The sequence below is a fragment of the Eubalaena glacialis genome, chromosome 7 (assembly GCF_028564815.1).
Source record: "Eubalaena glacialis isolate mEubGla1 chromosome 7, mEubGla1.1.hap2.+ XY, whole genome shotgun sequence".
NCBI lineage: Eukaryota > Metazoa > Chordata > Mammalia > Artiodactyla > Balaenidae > Eubalaena > Eubalaena glacialis.
The window spans coordinates 69300095-69321410 of record NC_083722.1 but is presented as its reverse complement, the minus strand read 5'-3'; the positions used below and the strand labels follow the sequence as shown (position 1 = coordinate 69321410).

Here is a 21316-nt window from a genome sequence, read left to right as displayed (position 1 = left end):
AGAAAGATACATGCTCGTCTTTATTTGCAGGGCAGCATCTGCCACATTAGTTTAAGATTTGAAGTGGAGGTGGGTGGAGCATCGATGGAGATGTTGTAAATGAAGATGCACTCAAGGTATTTCTTCAGAGGAATGGCTGAACATGGCCTGTCTGGCCTAGCCACACAAGCTGCACATCTTACCATGCCCAGATCCGTGCCTGCTTACAAGGCAGCTGTGTCAGCAAGAATAGGCCACCAGGCATGGGCGAGGAGAGTCCCAGAGTTAACGATAAAAGCCTTAGATATTAGATACCTTTTTTATTACTCATTTTTTGCTATTCAGGTTTTGGATCCAAATATGGACCTTCGAACAGTGAAACACTTCATATGGAAGAGTGGTGGTGACCTCACCCTCCATTACCGTCAGAAGTCCACGTGAAGGGTGGGTGAACGCTCCTGGGTATTCATTTACTGACCTTCCTCTATGGCCCCAAGAGTAGTCCTAGGAAGCCCACTGAGCCCCAACGGGAACAAGACTTCTAACGGCCGATTTGGTATGGACTAAGATTCTCTTTCAATTGAAGTGACTAATCGAGATGTAATACAGAAACCAGTCTCCATGTGTAGATTAAGCTGTCCCCAGGAAGGCAGAGTGCCAGAGCAGAAGAGCCCCGAGCAGACTGTGTCTTGCGAGGTGTACAGAGAACTAACGACAGGCCAGCGCAGACTTTGCTTCCTCCTTTTGTTTCAAAGGACCCTATCTTGATCTGTTAGCACTTGTTAGAAACACATTGGTAGGGCCACATCTGTCACTGTGTTTCAACTCCAAACCCACACTCTTGAGCTTTGCTAAGAGTACATTCCATTCATGCAGTACCTATGAAGGCTTTTTCCAAGTTTGTCATTAAAAAAAAACAAATTGTTTTCACCATTTAAGACAGTTACTTTTAATAGGAATTTGCTGCTGCACAATTCGAGAGCCAGCCCATTTCATAATAAATGATTATTGTTGGGCTTGTTTTTAATATTGCATCTCAGATGTGTTCTTGTAGGAAGATCTGTTGAAATTCCAGGTGCTGGATCACAGCACTAGGACTGCCAGCCTAGAGTACGCCCAGCCTGTGCCCAGCGGTGATACCCCCACGGTGCCCGGACTGGGTGGCGGCCACAGGGAGGTGCAGCTCTCTTACTCCTTCCTCCACTGTGTCGTTTTATTTATGGGCAAAGCCAGGTGACACCACAGGTTCTTGCTCTGGGTGAGCAGCGTGACACCATCAAAACTTAAGACTGTGATGAGATTTTAACTTCATTTAAATGCTACCTAATATTTATGGTGTCAGAGTAAAAGGGTATCATAGTGAGTTAATTTGATATTCACGTCCTGGAAGTATACATGTTTGTTTTTTCCAGTTTTATATGCAGGTTTTTGTTGTTGTTGTACCTGTATCCAGATTTCTTTTCACTGTTCTTTCTAACAATCTAAAGCTTTCATAGAATCATTTGGATCTTGTACAGAATATAACTTATTGGGGATAAATACTTCAACTTTTGGCAGAAAAAAATACTTTGGATTCTCCCCAAGGTCATTTGTATTTGGAATAGAACAATGGTCCACCCCCATAAAACTACGTAAGACAAGCCTCCTGGATGAAGCCAGAAGCACAAGTGCCTTCAGAGGGCAGTTTATTCCAGTCCAGTTGCCTCCCCAGCGTGGCCCGTCCCCACAACAGCAGGGACTGGGGAGGGGGTGGGGAAGGTTTTTTCTTTTCTACGCCTTCACAGGTTCAGCTGGAGGCAGCTGGTGGCCTGAGTCCAGACCTCACTATCTGAGATATTCCGACCGGCACAACCGTAGAGACAGGGTTTCCTCACTGCTGGTCAGCCTCCTTTGGAAAGTGGGCTGGTCACTGCCGCCACACTTTGAAGAAGTGCGCAAAGACACGCCACATCTCCAGTGAGCCTGTCTCCCTTATGCAGAGAGCAACCGGCTGTTTTTAAAAATCCTTTCTATCTGTTGAATACAACAGTGCGCTTTTGGTGCACATTTTTTAGCAATAGTTGTGAATTAATGGCAAAAAAAAAAAAAAAAAAAAACTCATTTACCAGCCCTCAGTTGTGTTTGCACAAGGGGCCCTTGGGCTGAAGGAATGGGCCTCGCTGGGCCATGCTGCCCTGTGTGCCGAGCCTCGAGGGGCGGCTGTGCTCCCTTCCCGTCATAGATCTCACCCCCAGCATGGTTGTGGTTTTTTTTGTTGTTCCAGTCAAACCAGTAATAGTTTCCAGAAAATCTTGACAGTCTGCAATGCCAAAAGGGTAAAAATCTGTATTTCACAGTTGTATAGAATAAAGGCTTTAGTTACAATATTTCAAAGTGTAGTACACATTTATTTTCACTTGTCATTTTCCTTCATAGATTACAGAGAAAGGAAGAAATTTCTGGTTTTGTTTACCCTGGAAATAATTAGCATTGATATCCATTTTATCCCCCAATTTAAGGAGGGGAGTGTGTGAAAGTGAGGGAGGGAAGAACCAGGTCCCTTGGGTGAGGGTGACTCTGGGTCGGACTGCCAGGCTACAGTGAAGGGAAGCTGGCCTCAGAACAGGCCCTTGGTGATTCTTTTCTACTTCCTGGATTGCTGCAGGCAGACACTGGGCTCCCAGACAATCCAGGAACCAGGCTCCAACACTGGCTTTGGACACAATGCCTCCCTGTTCTGCGGGCTTATCAGCTGCTCTGGTAGACTTGACAAAGACTTGCTTTTTAAATGTAGTCACAGTGCTAGAAGCGAAGTGTTTGCTGGTTTGGGGCCCTCCCTCCATATACTTGGTCTGTGCCCCCCAGAGCAGACAGTCCTTGTCCTATGAGCCTAAGAAAGCTCTGAATTCCCTGTAAGTGCACACATTCCAAATCAAATGGTAAAGGTGGGACTTTCGACTGGGCCGAGGCTAGAAGGCCAGGCCAGAGGCAGCTTTCATGGTACTCAGCAAGGGCTGTGGGAAGGTGAGGGACTCTAGCCAAAGAGGAGAGGACTTCAAGTGATGAGGGGCCATCCCTGGATGGAGCCCTCCTCTTCCTGCAGGAACAAGGCAGAGCAAAAGACCCAACCCAGTCTTAGCCTCCCAAGGCACTGGAGGTGAAGGGAACAGCCCTCTCCCGTACTATAGGGAAGAACAGAAGGGCCCTTACTCAATCTTGTCCAGGCCTCTCATTTCCCCTTGGAGTGGGAGCTGTGTGTAAAGAACTCCAGTCGGGAGGACTGGCTGAGAGTCTGCTTAGGATGGTGAACTTAAATTTGTAACTCTTACTCACCACTGGGGCTAGCTGGATGACTTGTATATTTAGAAGAGATGGTTGTAAAAGTTTGGGAGCTGACAGGAGTCACAACTGGGGACACTAGGTCTGTAGGGTGTAGACGGTGGGGAAGAAGCAGCATCGTGGTCCAAGCACAGGTGAGTGTGCTGAAGGGCCTAGAATTTCCAACCATCCTCCCTCAGAAGAGGTGGGCAAGTTCACTGCCTCTCCTCCAACCATGGCTGGAATATGCGGTCAGCATGAGCCAACTGTGCAGTGTAGCACAGAGTGAGATAGTAATTGGAGCGGCAGAGGTCCCCAGGGCTTGGGGGTGCCTTCCATTACAGATAGAGCTGGCTGAGCTCTGTGGAAAGAATCACTGCAAGCCCTACAGAGCGATTAGGCAAACACTCCACACCAACCCCTTTGTCCCTCACCCCATCTTCACACCTGATGGCGCCTGGACTCTGCTACCTTCTGTGCAGCCACAGTGACCAGAGCAGGAGCAAGCAGTGGGTACATGGCCAAAAGATGCCCTTCCCCAAGGCCCGCGGCCTCCTCTTACTCTACCCACTGAAGTTCCACGCCCTACCCAAGTGGCAAAGAATCCTTTGCTTTCCTACCCTAGCTCCTGGAAAACTTATTTAACCTGGGTGCTACTCCCAGCCCCCTACTACCCAAAAAGTACTTGAGATTCTCAAACAAGTGGCCAGTTCCCCAAAGGCAGGACCATCAGGCAGAATGAATGCTGGGAGGTCACCTCTTGGAGACCAGTAGGGTCTGAGTGGACACAAGCCACACCACCCCCCACCCCCGTCAGCAGCAGCCTAGGAAGCGTAATGCAGGGGGCTTGGCCACGCAGTGTGGCCTGAGCTGCCTCCCACTTCTGGGCCTCATGAAATGCCATCAGAGGCCCTTCTTAGAGCCTGGGGTGTTATTTTGGGGTGGAGAGCTGTGCCTGGCTGGCTGCCCCCTCAGCCTCTGCCCCGAAATCTAGGCGCTCTGTGCTTGCTGGCTCCTCCTCAGCCTGGGCTTCGAGCAGCTCAGCGGACAGCCCATCTTCTGGTGAGGCTGCAGAGGTGAGGCTGTTGGGAAGTGTCAGCTGAGGCAGGTGGTCCGCCTGGGCGCCTGGGCTGTCTGGGAAGGAGACCTCAAACTCTGACCCAGACCAGGTGGCCTCACCTGAAACACACGGGGTGGGGCTGAGGAGGCCCACAGACCAGGGCCAGTGTAGCCTGGGGCAGTAACCCCGCTGACCCTCGACTCCCACCCCCAGCGTTGATGGGGGATGGGCGCTTTAGCGTACAAATGCCTTGATGCGGCTGCATTCCACCTGCAGGCCAGCCTCTAACCCAGCTGAGAGACTCAGGGCCACCTTCCCCACAACCCGGGGCCCTTCCCAGAAGGCCTCCGAAGGTGCCGGCCGGCCACTCACCGCCACGCTCACGAGAACCCCTGCTGGAGCAGACGTCCTCCGGCCCTGAGGCTGAGACCACAGTGGAGGTCAGCTCTGTGGAGGAGGGCAGGCCAGACCAGGCGCTGGTGTTGCTGCTGTCCAAGAGGGAGATGCCGGACACGTCCAGGAAGCCTAGGGGAAGGTGCGCAGTTCTCTGCCAGAACAAAACCCTGACCACTGGAAGGCCAGCGCCCTGGGCTCACGGCGCCCTATTCCTGGGGCATCTGGCCCGGCCAGAGACTGTAACCTCCTCAGCCCGTGGCAATGCCCCCAGCCAACCCCAGAGGTTCCCCACTGCCGGTTTCTGAGGAAAGAAAGGGGCCTGGGGTTGGGTATCATGGGAATAGCCCAGTGGCAGAGGGCCCAGACCCTGCTCTGTGCCCAGTGTGCTGTGTGACCTTGAGCAGGCCCCCTCTCTCCTCTTGGATCACCTGCAGTTATCTTGGCAGATATCAGATAGGAGGGCTCAGTGGGTCTGCCGAAGTCCAGCCCAGAGCTTCGGACCCGCTCCGGCACAGGGCTTGCAGGCCCTCAGCTTCCTCTCAGCCTGCTCAGTACCTGGGTCCATGACTCGCTGCAGTGGAGGCGGAGGCTGAAGAGGAATCTCCATGGAACGGGGAAGGTCGCCAAGGTCTGGAGTGCCATGGCCAGGACTCTCGGGCCCAGGGAGCTGTTCCTCCTTGGAGGAGCCAGGTGCCTGCAGCAGGGCCTACGGGGAGCCAGGGAAAAAAAGGAACAGGAGAGGCCTGTTGGACAGGGTAGTCCAACCTAACCGCCAGCTCACACCCACCGGGCGCACCGCTCAGCCCGAGGAAGCAAACAGCCCTGGGCATCTGCCGCTTCCTCTGCAGCAGATGTGAAGTCAGGCAAGAGGGGCCTGGCTGGCCTCCCGTGCAGTGTGGACATGGACTCGGGGAACCCTTCCCACTCTGCTGAGCAGCCCCAAGGGCCCACCTGACGGAGCCCCATCCATGACCCACAGGAAGAGTCCATGCCTGGAGAGCAGTCCCCAAGGGCCCCCGTGCAGACCCCAGGCACCAGCCCGATGCCCAGAGGCACTTGGGGGACCTCTCAACAGTCACGATCTGGCTGCAGACCCAGACAGACACCCAGCCCCTGGCCTAACTTTACCACAGACTCACGGAGGCACAGAACAAGGCTCTGCCCACCTCTGAGCCTCAGTTTCCCAGTCATGAAATGAAAATAACAACCAGTGCCTCACTACCCTCACCTCCAGACCCAAGTGGCAGAACCAAAGTAGGTTCCACTGTCCCAGGATGGGCCCATCTGCTCCCACTGGGTCCCACAAGCAGATGGGCCTCCCAAGGGCTCTGCAGACAGGCCCCCAGTGAGGACAGCCCCCAGTGTCCTCTCTTCCCAGCTGCAGGCCCTTCTGCCCACATGAAGCTCCCCTCTCGCCACAGCTGGCAGGTGCTCCCCACGTACCTCCACATAGTCACCCTGCCTGGAGCCTGTCTCCAGGCCAGAAGGGGCAGGAGAGTCCTGGGGGGTGGGTCCAGGTGGTGGGGTACCAGATGGTGGGGCACCAGGCGGCGGGACACCAGGTGGCGGAACACCAGGTGGCGGAACACCAGGTGGCTTCTTGTGGTGGCTGGGAGGCTGGGTTGGGATCCGGTGCAGATACCCGTAGCCGATACCACAGCCCAGGCTGCCGAAGACCAGAAACATTCACTCCAGGGCTTGTCCCACTGCCCTTCCTATCACTGCCACCCCCATCCACCAGCAATGAGGGGGCCTCATGGACCAACTGTCAGCCTCAGGATCCCTGGGCCCAGGGCCCAGCCCTCCATCCCTACCATGGGACTCCAGGTCCATGCCCAATGGCCAGGGTCCCCCACGGCCCCACCAGGGCCCCACCCTGCAGCCCTGCAACCCCAGGAAATACCTGCCCTCTCCACCCCAGGCTGCATTGGGAGTGACAGTCACCTCCCGGCAGGAGTCGGACTCGGAGTTATAAACCATCAGCTTCAAGGGCTTCCCCTCATGGGACTCGATGAGCGAGAAGAAGTCCTCGGACTACGACAGACACATGGCACCTGAGCCCTGCTCCCACCCTGGGATGGGAAGCCTCACAAGACGCTTGTCATGGACAGCACCCATCTCTCCACACCCCATCCAGGGGGCTGGGGGGAAGGCCGTGGTTCCTTACCTCCTGGAGGATCTGGTCTGAGCCAACCACGTAGTCGGTGTAGGGGCGCAGGCCAGCAAGGAAGGCAGGGGAACAGGGTTCCACATCCTGAGGAAAGAATCACGAACTATCCAACTATCGGCCTTGCTACTGGGGGGCGGCAGGTGGGAAGCTGCCTCTCCAGGATCTGCCTCTCCACCTGTCCTCTGTCCCCAGGCCAGGACCTCAAGCCCAGACTCTCCCAGCCCAGCCCCTGGTTCCCCTGCCTCCCCCGGTCCACAGCCTGTCCAGCAGAGGGCAGCACCGTGCCACAGGCAGGAGCTCCCGCATCTGACCACCTAGGTCCAACTCCCGGCTCCACCAGCGGCTAGCTGGGGCGCTGTGGATAAACACTTAACCCCTCGGCCTCAGTTTCCCCACAATTAAAAGTGGGATATGTAGGACTTACTCAACCGTTGCTGAGAAGATTAAAAAAAATAATATATGCACAGAATGAAAACCACACCTTGGCCCACAGTAAGTGCCCAACTGCATTGTTACAGCTGCAGGCACAGAACTGAAGACCCCTGGGGTGGCGGGTAGGGGGAGGTTGAAGGAGAGGGTGGTGAGAAGTGGGTACGAGGATTGCCTTCTCCCTTGGAAAGCTCCACTACCCAACCCCCAGTCTCCCGGGAAATATAGAGGGATTTGCATCACCACCCCCATTGCACTTATGGACAAACTGAGGCTGGCTGAAAAGGTTGAGAAGGCTCCCGCGAGGAGTCAGTGGGCAATAGAGGGGGCTAGAAACCAAATCAGCCAATTTCCAGCTCAGGGCACCCTCTGTCCATCAAGCCGTAGGACCGAGCATTCGAGAACTCGGGCCCCATCAGTGACTGTGCATGTCATGTGTGCATGTGTGTCTGTGAACGAACACTAACAGCAACATCTGTGACAACTCAGTCACGGAGATTTATTAAGGTTCAGACCCTAGGCACCAGCCCAGTGCCCAAAGGTGCTCTCAGGGGACCTGCCAAAAAAAACCATAATATACTGGTATATCCTAGAGCAGCGGTCCCTGACCTTTCTGGCACCAAGGGTCAGTTTTGTGGAAGACAATTTTTCCACGGACGGCGGGGGTGCTAACGGTTCAGGTGGTAACGCGAGCGATGGGGAGCAGCAGATGAAGCTTTGCTCGCTCGCCTGCCGCTCACCTCCTGCTGTGTAGCCCGGTTCCTAACAGGCTGGGGACCGGTACCGGTCCGCGGCCCTGGGGTTGGGGACCCCTCCCCTAGAGTATACCAAAAAAACCACTCTTTTAGATAAAGACTAAAGCAGCAGCAGCAGCCACCTTCTGGCAGTACAACCAAGCTTCCAGCAGATGGCGTCCCCACCTTTCCAAAGAAGAAGCCAACGTCTAGAGGGTAAGAAAATGCCCAAAGTCACAGGGCACTGCTGGGCTGAGAGGAGTTGCCCTCTTTGGGACACTGGAGAGGGGAGACCACACCCTGCCCTTGGGACCCTCTAACAGACCCACTGCCTGCTGGCCTCTCCCGGGAGGCCCCCACCCCACACCCATCCCATACGCCCCGCCCACTCACCAGCACATGCCACACGTGCTCGCTGGCCCTTCGGAAGCTGCAGAAGCGCACGCTGGCGCCCAGCAGGCCCTGGCCGCCCCACATGTTGCTGGGCACCACCTCCACCTCGCGCACCTTCATGGTCTTCATGTTGAACACCTCCAGCTTCACCGGCTTCTCCACGTTGGCCTTCAGCAGGGCCTTGAGCGTGTCATTTTCCTTGTTCTGCAGGGGCAGTGGGGCTGACTCCCGGACCCCCACACACACCCGGCCGGGCCCCCTAGACAAGTCTGGGTCTGAGATGGGGCAAGGGCCTTGGTGGCTGGGCTGGGCCTGCAGCCACTGTGACCCCCAGCACCCCCAAGCCCTGCTAAACCTTCCTCCTTAGGTCCCCCCGGAAAACACAACAAAGTAAGCAAAGAGCCCCCGGGGTCCAGAGCACTGCAGCACTGCCCACTCTGAACTGCCCCTTCCAGAGCTCCCACACCTCTCAGGCCCCTCTGGGCAGGCCCCGTAGGCCTTGCAGCCAGTAGGAGTCCACCTGCTCCAGACCACCCCTGAGAGCCCAGGAGCTGAGCTCCAGGCAGGGCCCCCATCAGGCTCAGGAAGAAGGGGAGATGGGGCTCAGCCTCCCTTCAGCAGAAAAGGGAGGCAGGAGCAGGGCTGGGGCCCCTGTGGGACAGCAGGAGACACACACAAGCAAAGCAGAGGCAGGAGGGGGGCCTCACCAGCCTTGAGTGCCCAATGGTGATGATGAAGTCGAAGTAGGGCTCCAGGCCTGCCTGCTGGGCGGGGGAGTTCTCCTGCACCTGTGCTGCACAGAGGCCACGGTCACTGCGCCGACCCTGGGACTCTCCCAGAAGCCCCCAGCCGTCAATTCTAGAAACCATCACCACTCCCCGTGTCCCGGCGAGGACACAGACACCAGCATGAACCATTCCAGGCAGGCCACACGTGGGCATGGTCAAGGTTCACTCCATCCTCTCTCACTACCTTCCTGGGCACAGGTTTTCCTCTTTCGGAAAACAACTCTTTCCTGATCATGATCCACAGACGCTTCCAGAGACGCCTCATAGGAGAACCCAGAGCAGTAGGCCACACGGAGACAGGGTGACACAGATGGCTGCCCCAGAAGCCTGGGCTGGGGCTGCTGGAAAGCCAGAAGGGTTTACCAGAAAGGTTTAGATGTGGACAGGAAGGGAGTACCCCAGGATGGATGGAGCCAGGGCCGTGCCCAGAAAGACAGAGTGCAGAAGGCAGCCTGTGGCCAGATCCCAGAGGGCCCCTGACCCTGTGGTGACAGATCCAAGCCCAGTCCCGCAGGTGGGGCGATAGGAGCTGTTGAGGAGGGGTGGCTGAGGAGAGCAGACCCCAGGGTCTGGAATGAGCCTGAGCCAGGGAGCCTGGTGAGCAGTGCAGAGTCCCCTCACCATCCAACCTCCCCCCACAGGACAGCTCCTCCAGGAGCCATTCCCAGCCCAAGGGGCTCCTGCCCTGCCCTCAGCTCCCGAACTCCCTGCTGTCTCCAAAAACACCACAACCAGGCTTGCAGCTATGGTGGAAATCCATCTCAAAGGCCCCATTCACAGAGCTTTGCTCAAACAATGCAGCCTTTATCCCCAGGTCTGGACCGAAGATGGGCCCCACACCCTCAGGCCTTTGGCTGTGAGCACTTGATGCCCTGCTGGTCAGGCACCAGCCAGGCCCCCAGCCCACAGGGCACAGGGCTCATGTGGCCTCAGGTTCTGGATGCTTCCTTGAGGGAAAGGCCCCCATGGCTTCTGCCACCCACTAGCCCCTCCAGTCTTGGAGTCCCCAAACTGAAGGAGAGCTTACCGCTGAGGCTATGGATCAAGGCTAGTTCGCCCCTGGAATCAGGGCTCCCTCCAGGCAGTGGAACCAACGGAGCCCCGCCTTGCCACCTCCAGGAGCTGCCATGGCTTCCAGTGAGAATGAGCCCAGAAACCAACTCCAGCCCTAGTTGGCCTGGCCCAGAGGGCAGCTGCTTGGAGCCTGCCCCTCCGTCCCTTCAGGGGGAAGCTGGGAAGAGGGGTCTTTTGAGAATCAGAGGACAGGTCGCCAGGGAGAGCTGGCGGGGAGCTGCCCCTCCCTGCTCTGGGCCACTCCACCTTCCTCGGGTAAGGCCCCCACTCCAGAGGCCGGTTGCCCTCTATCCTCCTCAACACTGTGTCTGCCAACCTCCATCATTAATGAGGCTCAGAGGCTCGGGCCCCCAGTGCGCAGGCCCGGCCCTCTCCCAGCCCACCCAGCGCCTCCACCTCCCCTCTCCTGTGGCCTTGTCCTCAGTCTGGCCTTGTCAAGGCCCCTTGCTCTGGGCCTCGTCATCACCCACTATGGCTCCACAGCGGAAATCACCTGCGGTGCTGCCCACCACACCCCCGGCCCCGCAACAAGCGCCCCCTCTGTCTGGCTCTCCCTTGGGGGTTCCCATCACCCCAGATCCCGCAGCCCCACAATGAGTGCTGCTTTCATAACACTCCCCCCGCCCCCTGTATCTCCCATCAGGGCACCTAGAGTGATTAACAATGATGGCAGTTTACGCCTTCTGAGGCTTGGCTGGGTGCCAGAAGACTGCACCACCTGCTTCCCCTGTCATTTAACCGTCTCACTAACCCCAACTGACAGGGGAGGAAAAGCACTCAGTTATTCAGCAACAGCCTGACCCCAGGAAATCCGACCCAGAGTCTGCTCCTACCCACTGCCGAGGACAGTGACTTCTCCACCATGCCCAGCACACCGTGGGAACGCCAATATTTAGAGAAGGCAGCACACTTGCTCTTCGGTTTTTTTAAATGTTTAGGAGGCAATGTCACACCTCCACTTAAAACCTCCCAATGGCTCCACAGCTCAGCATAAAATCCTAAATCCTCAGGACAAAACGCAAGGCCCCAAGCAACCTGGCCTCATCCTTTAGCACACTCCTCGCGTGGGCCACGCCATCCAAGCACACCAACCCCACCTCCTTGCTTCTCCTCAAGCCCAGCAAGCACAATCCCACCTCAGGGCCTCCCTCTGCCCAGAACGCTCTTCCCCCAAATATCTGTATTGTCCACTCCTTACTTCCTTCCAAGGTGTCTGTTCAAACGTGACTTGATCAGAGGCCTTTCCTGACCCCTGTATACAAAAGAGCACCCACTCATCACTCTGGATCCCCTCACCCTGCTTTATTTTTCTCGCTAGCAATGATCACCACCTACCATATATTTCTATTTCCTGTCTGTCTCCCTTCCTTCTCTGCTGGCATCCAAATGTAAACTCCATGAGAAAAGGGACAATATCTTTTCTGCTCACTGCTTTATCTCCAGTGCCTGTAACTCTACCTGCCACAGTGTATGTGCTCAAAATCACTGTTTTGGCTATAAGGATATATTGTACAATGCAGGGAATATAGCCAATATTTTACAATAACTATAAATGGAGTATAACCTTTAAAAATTGTGAATCACTATATTGTACACATATATAATATTGTACATCAAGTAAATAAAGCTACACGTATGAAACGGGGAAAAAAAAAAAACTGTTTTGTGAATGAAGACCTCCAATTCCCCAGTCTCTCCATTCTGTCCCTCTCCAACAGGCCTTTCCCATCTTCACTCTTACCATCACCACTATCACCACCATCACCACCACCACCCCACCACCCCTTGTCGATATCCTCAATTTGCCTTCCATCAAACCTGTTGGAAGACTCTTCTGGCTGCATGCATTTCACTGTCCACCTTTTCTGTCCGGTGCCTCACCATGACGTCCACTAGGGAAAGCCCACCACCAAGCACAGAATCTGTTACCTCTGGGTCCTGCAGCCATCCTGGCTTTCCTTTTAGGAAACCTCTTCTTTAGCTGCCCTCCTCCCCCATAGTTGTTAACAGAGCCTCCCATCACAATACAGAGACCGCTCAACAGCCAGGCACCAAACTGACAAGCCTGTCTGCCTACCCCCATCTCTGCTGCCATCCACCGTGCACAAGGGAGAAGGGAGTCCTGCCCCGCGGCGCGCCAGGGACAGACACTCTCCTGCCCCTCTCATCTCTGTTACAGCCCCTCCTTCTCCGTAGTACAAATCACCCCAAATCTCCATCTTGCTGCGGGCCCCTCTCCTCACCCTCAGGCTCTAGGAACCCACTCCATCTCCAGTTTCCCCGGGACTGCTCATCCAGACCTCTGTGGCAACACCGAAGGCACATTCTCAGCCGCGGCCTTACCGCGCTTCTCCGCAATGTTCCACCGGGGAGCCCTCCCCCGCGGGAGCCCTCCCCCCCGATCCCCCGCAAACTCTCTCCCAGAGCCTTCTGCCGCATTCTCTTGGCTCTCCCGCTCCCACTTTCCCGGGCTGGTTCTCATCGGTCTTCTACCCCACCACAGGCAGGATGCGCGCTGGCAGGCTCCCCCGCAGCTGGCGTCCACTCGGTTACCCCGACCCCTGGATCCAAGGGCGGGGACAGCCGGGCCCTGGGCTTAGCTGGCTCTCTCCCCAGGCCCAGTAACGAGCGCAGTGCACAACAGGCGATCATAAATGTGATCATACAAGTGCACAAATCCGTCCCGACTGGACCTGGTGCTTTCACTCTTCACCCGGGAGAAGTGCCATTCCGGGGCGGCCCGACCCGACCAGGAAACGCTCCAGCTTCCTGCAGAGCTGGCACTTGGGGCTGGCGCCGGGCCGACCCGCAGCCGCAGACGGGCCGGGGCCCAGGAGTGCCGTGGCGCCATCTCTCGCCGGCGGCTCCTACCGGGAAGGGGCATCGCTCTCCCCCGGGCGGCCGCACTAAGGCCGGGACCCCGCCTCTACCGCCCCCGGGCCGGTGATCGGACGTCCCCCGCACGTTGGTGCGGACGCCATGCCAAGGCCACCGGTGCCGCAGGGGCCGCTCACCCCGTGCAGGTGGAAGCCCTCGGCGCCTCCCGCGGGCTGCTCGGCGCTGGCGCCCAGGCCCATGGCCACGGTCGGCTCGGGCGCCGGTGCCCAGGACCGCGGCACCACCAGCGCGTACTCGCCCTCTCGGCTCTCGACTACCCGCGCCTTGTCACGTGGGTGCCTGGCCACGCCCACCCTTAACTATGACGCCCTTAGAGAGCGGCCTGCTGCTCCGTTTCCAAGGACGCGCGCTCCTCCAACTGCAGGCCGCGAGAGGCGCGACCGGGACCCTGACTCGGGAATCCCGCTCCGCGAGGCACCACCAGACCCGGACTCGGAGCCGCGGGTGCCCGGAGATGAGCAGCAATGACTCCTCCCTTATGGTGCGTGGCCCGGGCACTGCCCAGCCGCTCCCTCCGGGACTCTCCGCCCCTGGCCCGGTGACCCCCGCGCCTTGCAGCTCTCCTGTTACCTCTCTGACCGCTCGTGCTGCCTCCGCCACCCGCCTTTCGCTGTCCCCGGCCGCTTCAGGCTGTCTTCGTCCCTTCTCGCCTCACTCTCCGTGGCAAGCGCATCCTCTCTGGTGTTCTCTGAGCCCACAGTCATCATCCCCACCCATTCCTATCCCCGAGCTCCCCCAAACCAAAGCGTAAAAACCCATCTCCATCACCTAGCCATTATCTCCCCTTCCCCTGTCTGTGCCTCTTCACCTCAGTGGATCGCACCACCATTTGATCCCCCAGCCTTTACTCTTTCCCGTACTCATCTCCAGATCCTGTCTATCGGCAGGAAGTATCAGCTCCTAAATGTCTCCTGAGATCACCCACTTTTTGTCTCCTAGTCCCCCTCCCAACTGGTTTCTCTGCTTCGGCTCTCTTCACCAGCAGTCCCCCACCGCCACCGCCACCGCCACCGCCACCACCACCAACATCCACGACCACCCCAACACACACACACACACACACACACACACACACACACACACACACACACAAGCCAGAGTGTTTTCAAAAACACACACCTGAATACATTCCCCCCCCACTCACAACGCTTAAAACCATTCCAGCTGCTTCCTATTACTCTCAGGATGGTGTCTGGGCTCTTTCGTATGGCCCACAAGGCTGTTCACAATCCAACCACATCTATCCCCAACCCTGGCACCCACAAACCTTAGGGGAAGTGAGACTTCGCTTTGAAATCTCAGCGCCTCTTATTGCGTGACCTTTGTCAAGCCACAGCCTCCATGGGCTTTGGCTTCCTTAACTGTGAAGGATATGGAGAGGATAATGCATAGATGATGGGCGTAAAGCCCTTGGTACACTTCCCCACAGGTGGTTAGCCCACAATAACTTGTACCTCTAAGTACTGGCGTCATGATTCTTATTATTGGTCCTCTTTCTTCCCTCTTATTCCCTTCCTAAGGCAAAACCTGAGTTGAACTCCCCATCACATTAGAACCAGAATCTGTGGTTAATTCCAAAACACACGTCTCCAAACTCCTTCCCAAGAAAACTGTATGGAGCTGTTCCTGGGGCTGGGGAGGAATGGGATGAGGCCTGAATATTCTTTCTCTTCTCTTTACAGAGCTGGAAGAGGAGCAGGGACTAGGGGAGGGAGCAGGTCAGAACAGAGACGGAAAAGGGGCTGGGACTATTGCAACTGTGTCTTCCTCCTCGCAGGCTGGGATCATTTATTACAGCCGAGAAAAGTACTTCCGCCATGTGCAGCAGGCCGCGGCCGTGGGCCTGGAAAAATTCAGCAATGACCCAGTGCTGCAGTTCTTTAAAGCCTATGGAGTCCTCAGGGAAGGTAGAGACTCGTCAGTGTTGCCTTCTGACCTTAGGCACTAGCCCAGCACTAACGTGCCGGCTCCACCTGGATGCCTACTTCTACCCCAATCATGTTCCCATGGAAAAAGTCTTACACTCAGTAGCTAGATTCCCAGGTTAATCCACAGAATGTAATCCATATCTAGTTGACTTTTGAGACCTCAGAGACCTCACTACCCCTGCTCTGCACCTCAGTTTCCCTATCTGTAAAATGAGTGGGGGAAAAGATGACTGCAAGATTATTGAACCAATCCCAGGCTTGGAAACTGAGAGCCAGTAGTGCAGAAAAGGAGGAAGTGGTAGGTGTGGCCACAGGCAGGTGTGGGACAGAAGCAGGGAGAGGAGTGGGGCCCATGGAGGTGCGACTCACTGACATTTAGAAGGTCGTCCTGGGCGGGGGGGCCAGCTGAGCTGCCCATGGCCAATGTCAGTGGACATGGAATGATAAATATAGCTGAGCAGCTAGCTGGGAATGCACAGAGGTCCTTCTTCAGAACCGACCTACAGGAATCCTTGTGAATACTCACAGGTACATCTCTCAGCTCCAAGTCCTCCATCCCCTGGCAGCCTGGACCATGGCGCCAGCAGCCCTTTCAGGAAGCTTCAGTCTTCAGGGAACTTGGGCCACTAGTGACCTTTTGGACCAGTTAGTCCAAGTCTTGGGTCAGGTGGTACCAAGCCTTGGGTCAGCCCTGTGTCTGCCATGGAGCCTCCTGCCCTCTGAGCATGGAGCCCCAGAGCATAACCACTTGGGCTGTCTTCACAGAGCGCATCCAGGATGCCATCAGCAGCCTAGAGAGCATCCAGAATCACCCAGATGTGTCCCTGTGCTCCGTCATGGCTCTCATTTATGCTCACAAGTGCTGTGAAACCATCGGTGAGTGCAGCCATGCTCAGCCAGGCCTGGCCCAGCGGGGAAAAGAGAGCCCCACTCCAGAGATATAGCCCCTCTCGGGCTTCAGGAGGTGTGTGCACCCGAGACTGCAGATGCTGTGAAGAGTGGTTCCCCTCCCCTCCCCATGGAGACCTCAAAGAAGACCCCAGGCCCAGGCCCAATTGAGTGGGAGCCACAGGCAGAAAGCATGACAGTGGGAGGGGTCCTCCTTCCACGTCCCAAGAGCTGGGGAGACACCCTGCTTTCCTTTGCCAAGATCTTGTCGAGAAAAACCAAGCCAAAATAAAAAATTCTACCCCTCATCTCCACCTCTCTAGAGTCAGGAAGAGATTCCAAGAGACTATGTACAAACTACAAGTTCCCCACCTGGAATGGATTGTGGGCCTGAGGTGGGGGGTTCAGGTTTGATCTGTCTGCCCAGCAAACTGCTGGGCACAGAGGAGAAAAGGTAAATCTCAGCCAGCAAACCCAATTCCAGGGCTGGGCAGCTCCTGTGGCATCACACGGGCCAGTGTTCCTGGTTCCCAGGCCCTGGGCTGTCGTGTAGCCGGCTCCGTGTGTTGAGGGAGGCCCAGAGCGTGGAGAGGCAGGGCCAGACAGACCTCCCCATCCTAACTTGTCCCCTTCCTCCTCTGTCTCGGATTCCCAGACCGAGAAGCAATTCAGGAACTTGAGAGCAGCCTGAAGGAAATCCGCAAGACAGCCAGCGGGACTGCCCTGTACTATGCCGGCCTCTTCCTCTGGCTCATGGGCCGCCATGACAAGGCCAAGGAGTACATTGACCGCACGTTGAAGGTCTCCAGCAGCTCCAGAGAGGTACCGGCCCTGGGCATCGTGGGGGCAACAGCCGAAGAAAGCAGCGTCCAAACACATCCTAAAGGGTGGCCCTTACTCCCATGGAGGGCCCTGGGGCTGGGGGAGGGCCACACCCAGACACCAACAAGACCCATGTTGGCTCAGGGTTTAGACAACTACACACTGGCCTTTGTCCATAGAGTCCGATTGCAGATAGGTTTTATGGCCTGCACTATATATTTTTAAAATCTTGAATTAGTTTGCTGACATTTAGAAATCAGAAGATTTTTACCAGAAGTCCAGATTTCTTGGTTCTTTTTTTTTTTTAATTATTTTATTTATGTATTTTTGGCTGCATTGGGTCTTCATTGCTGTGCGCAGGCTTTCTCTAGCTGCGGCGAACAGGGGCTGCTCTTCGTTGCGGTGCGCAGGCTTCTTATTGCAGTGGCTTCTCGTGTTGTGGAGCACAGGCTCTAGGTGCGCAGGCTTCAGTAGTTGCAGCACGTGGGCTCAGTAGTTGTGGCGCACGGGCTTAGATGCTCCGTGGCATGTGGGATCTTCCCTGACCAGGGCTCGAACCCGTGTCCCCTGCATTGGCAGGCGGATTCTTAACCACTGTACCACCAGGGAAGTCCTCTTGGTTCTTTTGAAAAACTAGATGAGCTGACTACACTGGACCTGTATTCCTTCCTTGCAGTGATCTGCTAGGTGTCAGTGGTGGCTCACACAGAAGATCTCATATGCAGTGGATGTCATGTGCTGTAGAATTGTACTCATGGTAGAATTAGAAGCCTCAGTCTAAGCCATGCATCTCAGCAGGGCATATATCACCCCCAGCCCCCCAAGGGGGTGAAAATTGGTTCTTGGAGGAGGGGGTGAAAAAAACCTCACTGTTTGTATATAAAACACAGATATACACACAGTACATAAATGGTATATCTGTGATATTAAAATTTCTTGGAGGGGGAGGGAGTGATTAGGGGAGAAATGACTAAAAAGTCTCCTTAGGAGGGCAATAATGGAAAAGAATTGAGAAACCTGCTCTAGGCCGTGAGAGATGCTTCAGGGCAGGGTCTTGCAAGCACCCCTCTAACCTTGCCTCCTGGGCCTGGCCTGTGGCACCTGCCAGGCGAGGTGGGGTGAAGGCTGGAGGGGAGCCACCAAGGCCCTTGAGCTCAGCAAGGCCGCTTGCCTGCTCAGAGGGCATTCCTGGCTTTCCACGCAGGCCGGGCCCTGTGCTGGTCTAAGAAGTGGAGAGAGCTGGAGTGGCCCTACCCTGGCGCCCTGACCCCAGTGTAAGATAAACACACAATGACAAGACAGGTGATAGTACCTCCATAAGGGGCAAGAGAACCATGAGGGTCACAGGGAGGGCCCCAACCCAGCCTGGAAGGTCAAGGAAAGCCTCCTACAGGAGGGGCCTCCTTGGCTGGGTTTTAAAGACTGGTGGTGGTTAATCAGATGAAGGGACTTGGTTTGGGGGGCGCGTACTGGGAAGGGGATTCCAGACGAAGGAACAAGAGGTACGAAGGCCTGCAGGGAGAGAGCAGGGCTCGCCTGGGATCTGGGAGCAGTGGTGCCCGGCAGGGCCTCAGGGAGTGGAATGACAAAGGGCGGGATGTGGGCAGGAGAGGCAGGCTGGATGGAGGCGATACAGGACCAAGCACTTCACCTTTCCCCTTGTTCTTATGCCAGGGCTACGTGCTCAGAGGCTGGGTGGACCTCAGCTCAGACAAACCCCACACGGTGAAGAAGTCCATCAAGTACCTGGAGCATGGCATTCAGGACACCAAAGATGTTCTGGGGCTGATGGGAAAGGTAGGAGGGGCAAGAGTGTCCCCACCCAGAGACCTCAGTCTCTAGACCCCCCAGCTGGTGGATGAGGAACAAAGGTCCGGAGAGCGTCAGGGTCTCAGAGCAGCCCCGGGCCTGCTCCAGTCCTCCCTGCTTCCTGCCCAGTTGTGAGTTTCCGTTGCCTGTGTGGGGTCTTCTTGGGGGCTAGGCTCCCTGGGCTCTGGCAGGCTTTGTCTCTTTGCCTTTTGTTTTCACCCACTGCCCCTTTTCTATGCATCTTTCTTTCACACTTTCTCATCTCACCTGTTAAATTCACTTAGTTGGCCATAAGAGAAGGGAGGTATGTGTTTTGTATTTTCTGACCTTAATTTAAATTGTTTCCTTTTTCTGATGTGGCCCTCATTGAATCAATCTATGAGGGAAAAACCATCCTCTTATCCTCTTCTGTTTGTATATCCTTTCTTATAAAATGAATACTTACTCATTAAAAAACCAGAAGTCTAAGAAAGTCAAAAGGTGATTTAAAATGGCATCCTTAGCCCTACCACCCCCGAACAACCCATGTTAACATTTTAGGGCCATGTCTCCGAGTCTTTCTTCTACGCACTGGTTCGGGGTGTGCCTTCGGTGTTTTTCTGGGGAGCAGAGGCCATGAGGTTATCACACAGGAGGTTTAGCAGGTTGTGCCCTTGGGACCAACACTTGTGGAGAAAGTGAAAGAAGCAGGAGGGAGAACTGGGGCTGTGAAGCAGCTCCAGTGAAGGCCTCAGCCAGCTCTGCTTGGAATTATGGAGCTGGGATGGCCCTTCACTGACCCCCTCACTGACAAGATGCTGACTGTGTGACCTGCCCCTCGGGGAGGTGTGTGACCTGGTACCAGGCAGCTCCCTGAAGCCACGGGTGATCCCAGGAGGGAGACTCCCCCGAGAGCTGTCAGCGGCCAACTCCCCTTTTCCTGAAGTAGGTCACACACAGCACCCACCATGGGGTGGGAGATAGCGTGGGTAGATCATACAGTTGTAATCATAGGGCATCTTACCGTTTGGTCTCTTTCTCTTCATGTAAGGTTATATCATAAGCACGTGTCATTTTGAATGTCTGCATAAAGCCAGGCCCCTGTTGTGTGGGCCTAATGTAATTTGCCAACCCCGCCTCCTATTGTTTGGATATTGAGATTGTTTCTAGTTTTACACTTAGAAAGAGTGCTACAGTGAACACGTTTATGCATATATCTTTATTTAGAATAATCCTCCTCTTGTTTTTAATAAGTCTCTTAATGGAGGGTTACTGTAAACTGAAGCCGTCCTTTCAGAGTCCAATTTCAAGCCTTTTGGGAGCATTGCCCTCTGCCCCTCAGGCATCTGTGTCATGACTCACCCAGGAGAGCCTGGTGGCTGGCTGCCTGCAGAGGCCATGACCCCAGCCCGGTGTGCCTTGAGAGAGAAAAACACCGCAGGCTTGCCGTGGGGAGGGGAGGGTTACCTGCAAACCCTAACCGACTCTGAGTTGCTGCACTGGTCCAGTGAGCAGTTTTCAGTGGTGAATTTTAGGAAAGTGAATGGGAAATGATGGGCCATATGTGGAATTGGAAGGTGGCCAGCAACCCCAGCTTCTCCGCTAGGGGGGGCCCTCCCATGACCTTGCTCTGTTCCAGGCCTGCTCAGGGCTCAGCCGTCTCCTGGAGCCCCTGCCTTGCCTGTCAAGGAACCCAAGACCGCTGTGGACCCTGATTTGTCACTCTGAGTGATGGCTCCTGCCCACATGTCAGGCTCTGCTTCTGTCCTGGTGGGGACCCTGACACCCCTCCATCCTTTGTGGGCACCAGTGGGGCTCTTTTCTTTGGCTTTCGACAGGCAACGTACTTCATGATGCTGCAGAACTACTCGGGGGCCCTGGAGGTGGTGAACCAGATCACCGTAGCCTGGGGCAGTTTCCTGCCGGCCTTGGTCCTAAAGATGCGGCTGTTCTTGGCTCGGCAGGACTGGGAGCGGACGGTAGAAACGGGACACAGGTGAGGGGCGGGGCCGACCTGCTATTTCCTTCCTTTGCTAGCCAAGGGGGCTAATCGTTCCCATCTTACATGGAGGCGAGATGGGAGATGCTGTGTACTTGATGGAATAAGACATAAAAGTCAGTATTGTCAACAGGAGTTATGAATAGTGACATTATGACATTGGGGGTGGGGGAGGAGAGGGAGGATGGATGTGAACTAGACACTTACCTGTCATAGCAGGAAGCCAGCAGCGGAGACCTGCAGTGGAAGAATCAAGAAATAGGCCTATCAAGAGGTCTAAGCATAGTGTTTAGGAGAGAGATGGAGGGAACTACCAAAGGAACCCAAAGCAACAAGAGTTACAGGGTAAACAGCAGTTGTCTCTGAGGAGTGGTGGGGAGGGGACAGTAAAGGGAGAAAGGGACTATTGTATTATTTACTTTTAAAAACTGTGGGTGTGATATGCGTTAATAAAAACTTAAGGGGACAAAGGTCATTGTTGCCTGAGAGAAGACTTTAGTAGCAAGCTGAGTGCATCCGGAAGACAGCCTAGGGTTCAGGAGTTAGGCAGACTTGTGGAAGCCAGATGCCAAGTATAGGGTGATCCTGAAGCACTTTCACTGTGAATATAGATAAAGATGGCTTCAGGGGAGGGATGTTTGATGGAGGGTTTTGTAGAATGGAATTTTTTAGA

At 55.4% G+C, this 21316-nt stretch overlaps 3 protein-coding genes across 18 annotated transcripts in view; 2 read left to right on the top strand and 1 right to left on the bottom strand.

The window, feature by feature from the left end:
- The window catches only part of WDR48 (WD repeat domain 48), a 43796-nt gene extending 41444 nt beyond the window's left edge, over window positions 1–2352 (top strand). For 2 of the 3 annotated variants that reach the window (XM_061196606.1, XM_061196608.1), the window contains one exon: window positions 325–2352. In XM_061196606.1, coding sequence (XP_061052589.1) covers window positions 325–420 — 96 coding nt within the window. In that variant the 3' untranslated portion in view covers window positions 421–2352. Of the gene's footprint in view, window positions 1–30; window positions 287–324 lie in introns of those variants that run through there. The other variant, XM_061196607.1, reaches the window with a different exon arrangement.
- GORASP1 (golgi reassembly stacking protein 1) lies at window positions 2346–13472 on the bottom strand. Of its 6 annotated transcripts, none has more exons than XM_061196611.1 (9): window positions 13335–13472; window positions 9166–9251; window positions 8459–8717; window positions 6900–6986; window positions 6636–6766; window positions 6176–6398; window positions 5288–5438; window positions 4709–4861; window positions 2346–4455 (listed from the first exon to the last, which is right to left on the bottom strand). In XM_061196611.1, exons 1-9 carry the CDS (start codon window positions 13395–13397, stop codon window positions 4208–4210), a joined length of 1401 nt encoding a protein of 466 aa, XP_061052594.1. In that variant the 5' UTR covers window positions 13398–13472; the 3' UTR covers window positions 2346–4207. The 6 variants fall into 6 exon arrangements, with proteins under 6 accessions (XP_061052594.1, XP_061052598.1, XP_061052595.1 ...); XM_061196615.1 differs by having other exon boundaries at window positions 8459–8662; XM_061196612.1 differs by having other exon boundaries at window positions 8459–8662; window positions 9166–9246.
- Window positions 13473–13530: 58 nt separating this feature from the next.
- The window catches only part of TTC21A (tetratricopeptide repeat domain 21A), a 36245-nt gene continuing 28459 nt past the window's right edge, over window positions 13531–21316 (top strand). For 7 of the 9 annotated variants that reach the window (XR_009701590.1, XM_061196596.1, XM_061196594.1 and 4 more), the window contains exons 1-6: window positions 13531–13699; window positions 14996–15125; window positions 15912–16022; window positions 16690–16856; window positions 18531–18653; window positions 20483–20640. Coding sequence is in view for 8 of the 9 variants with exons in the window: in XM_061196596.1 (XP_061052579.1) it covers window positions 13673–13699; window positions 14996–15125; window positions 15912–16022; window positions 16690–16856; window positions 18531–18653; window positions 20483–20640 (716 nt within the window). In the remaining variant the exon portion in view is untranslated. The remainder of the gene's footprint in view (window positions 13700–14995; window positions 15126–15911; window positions 16023–16689; window positions 16857–18530; window positions 18654–20482; window positions 20641–21316) is intronic. The other 2 variants (XM_061196601.1, XM_061196600.1) reach the window with 2 other exon arrangements.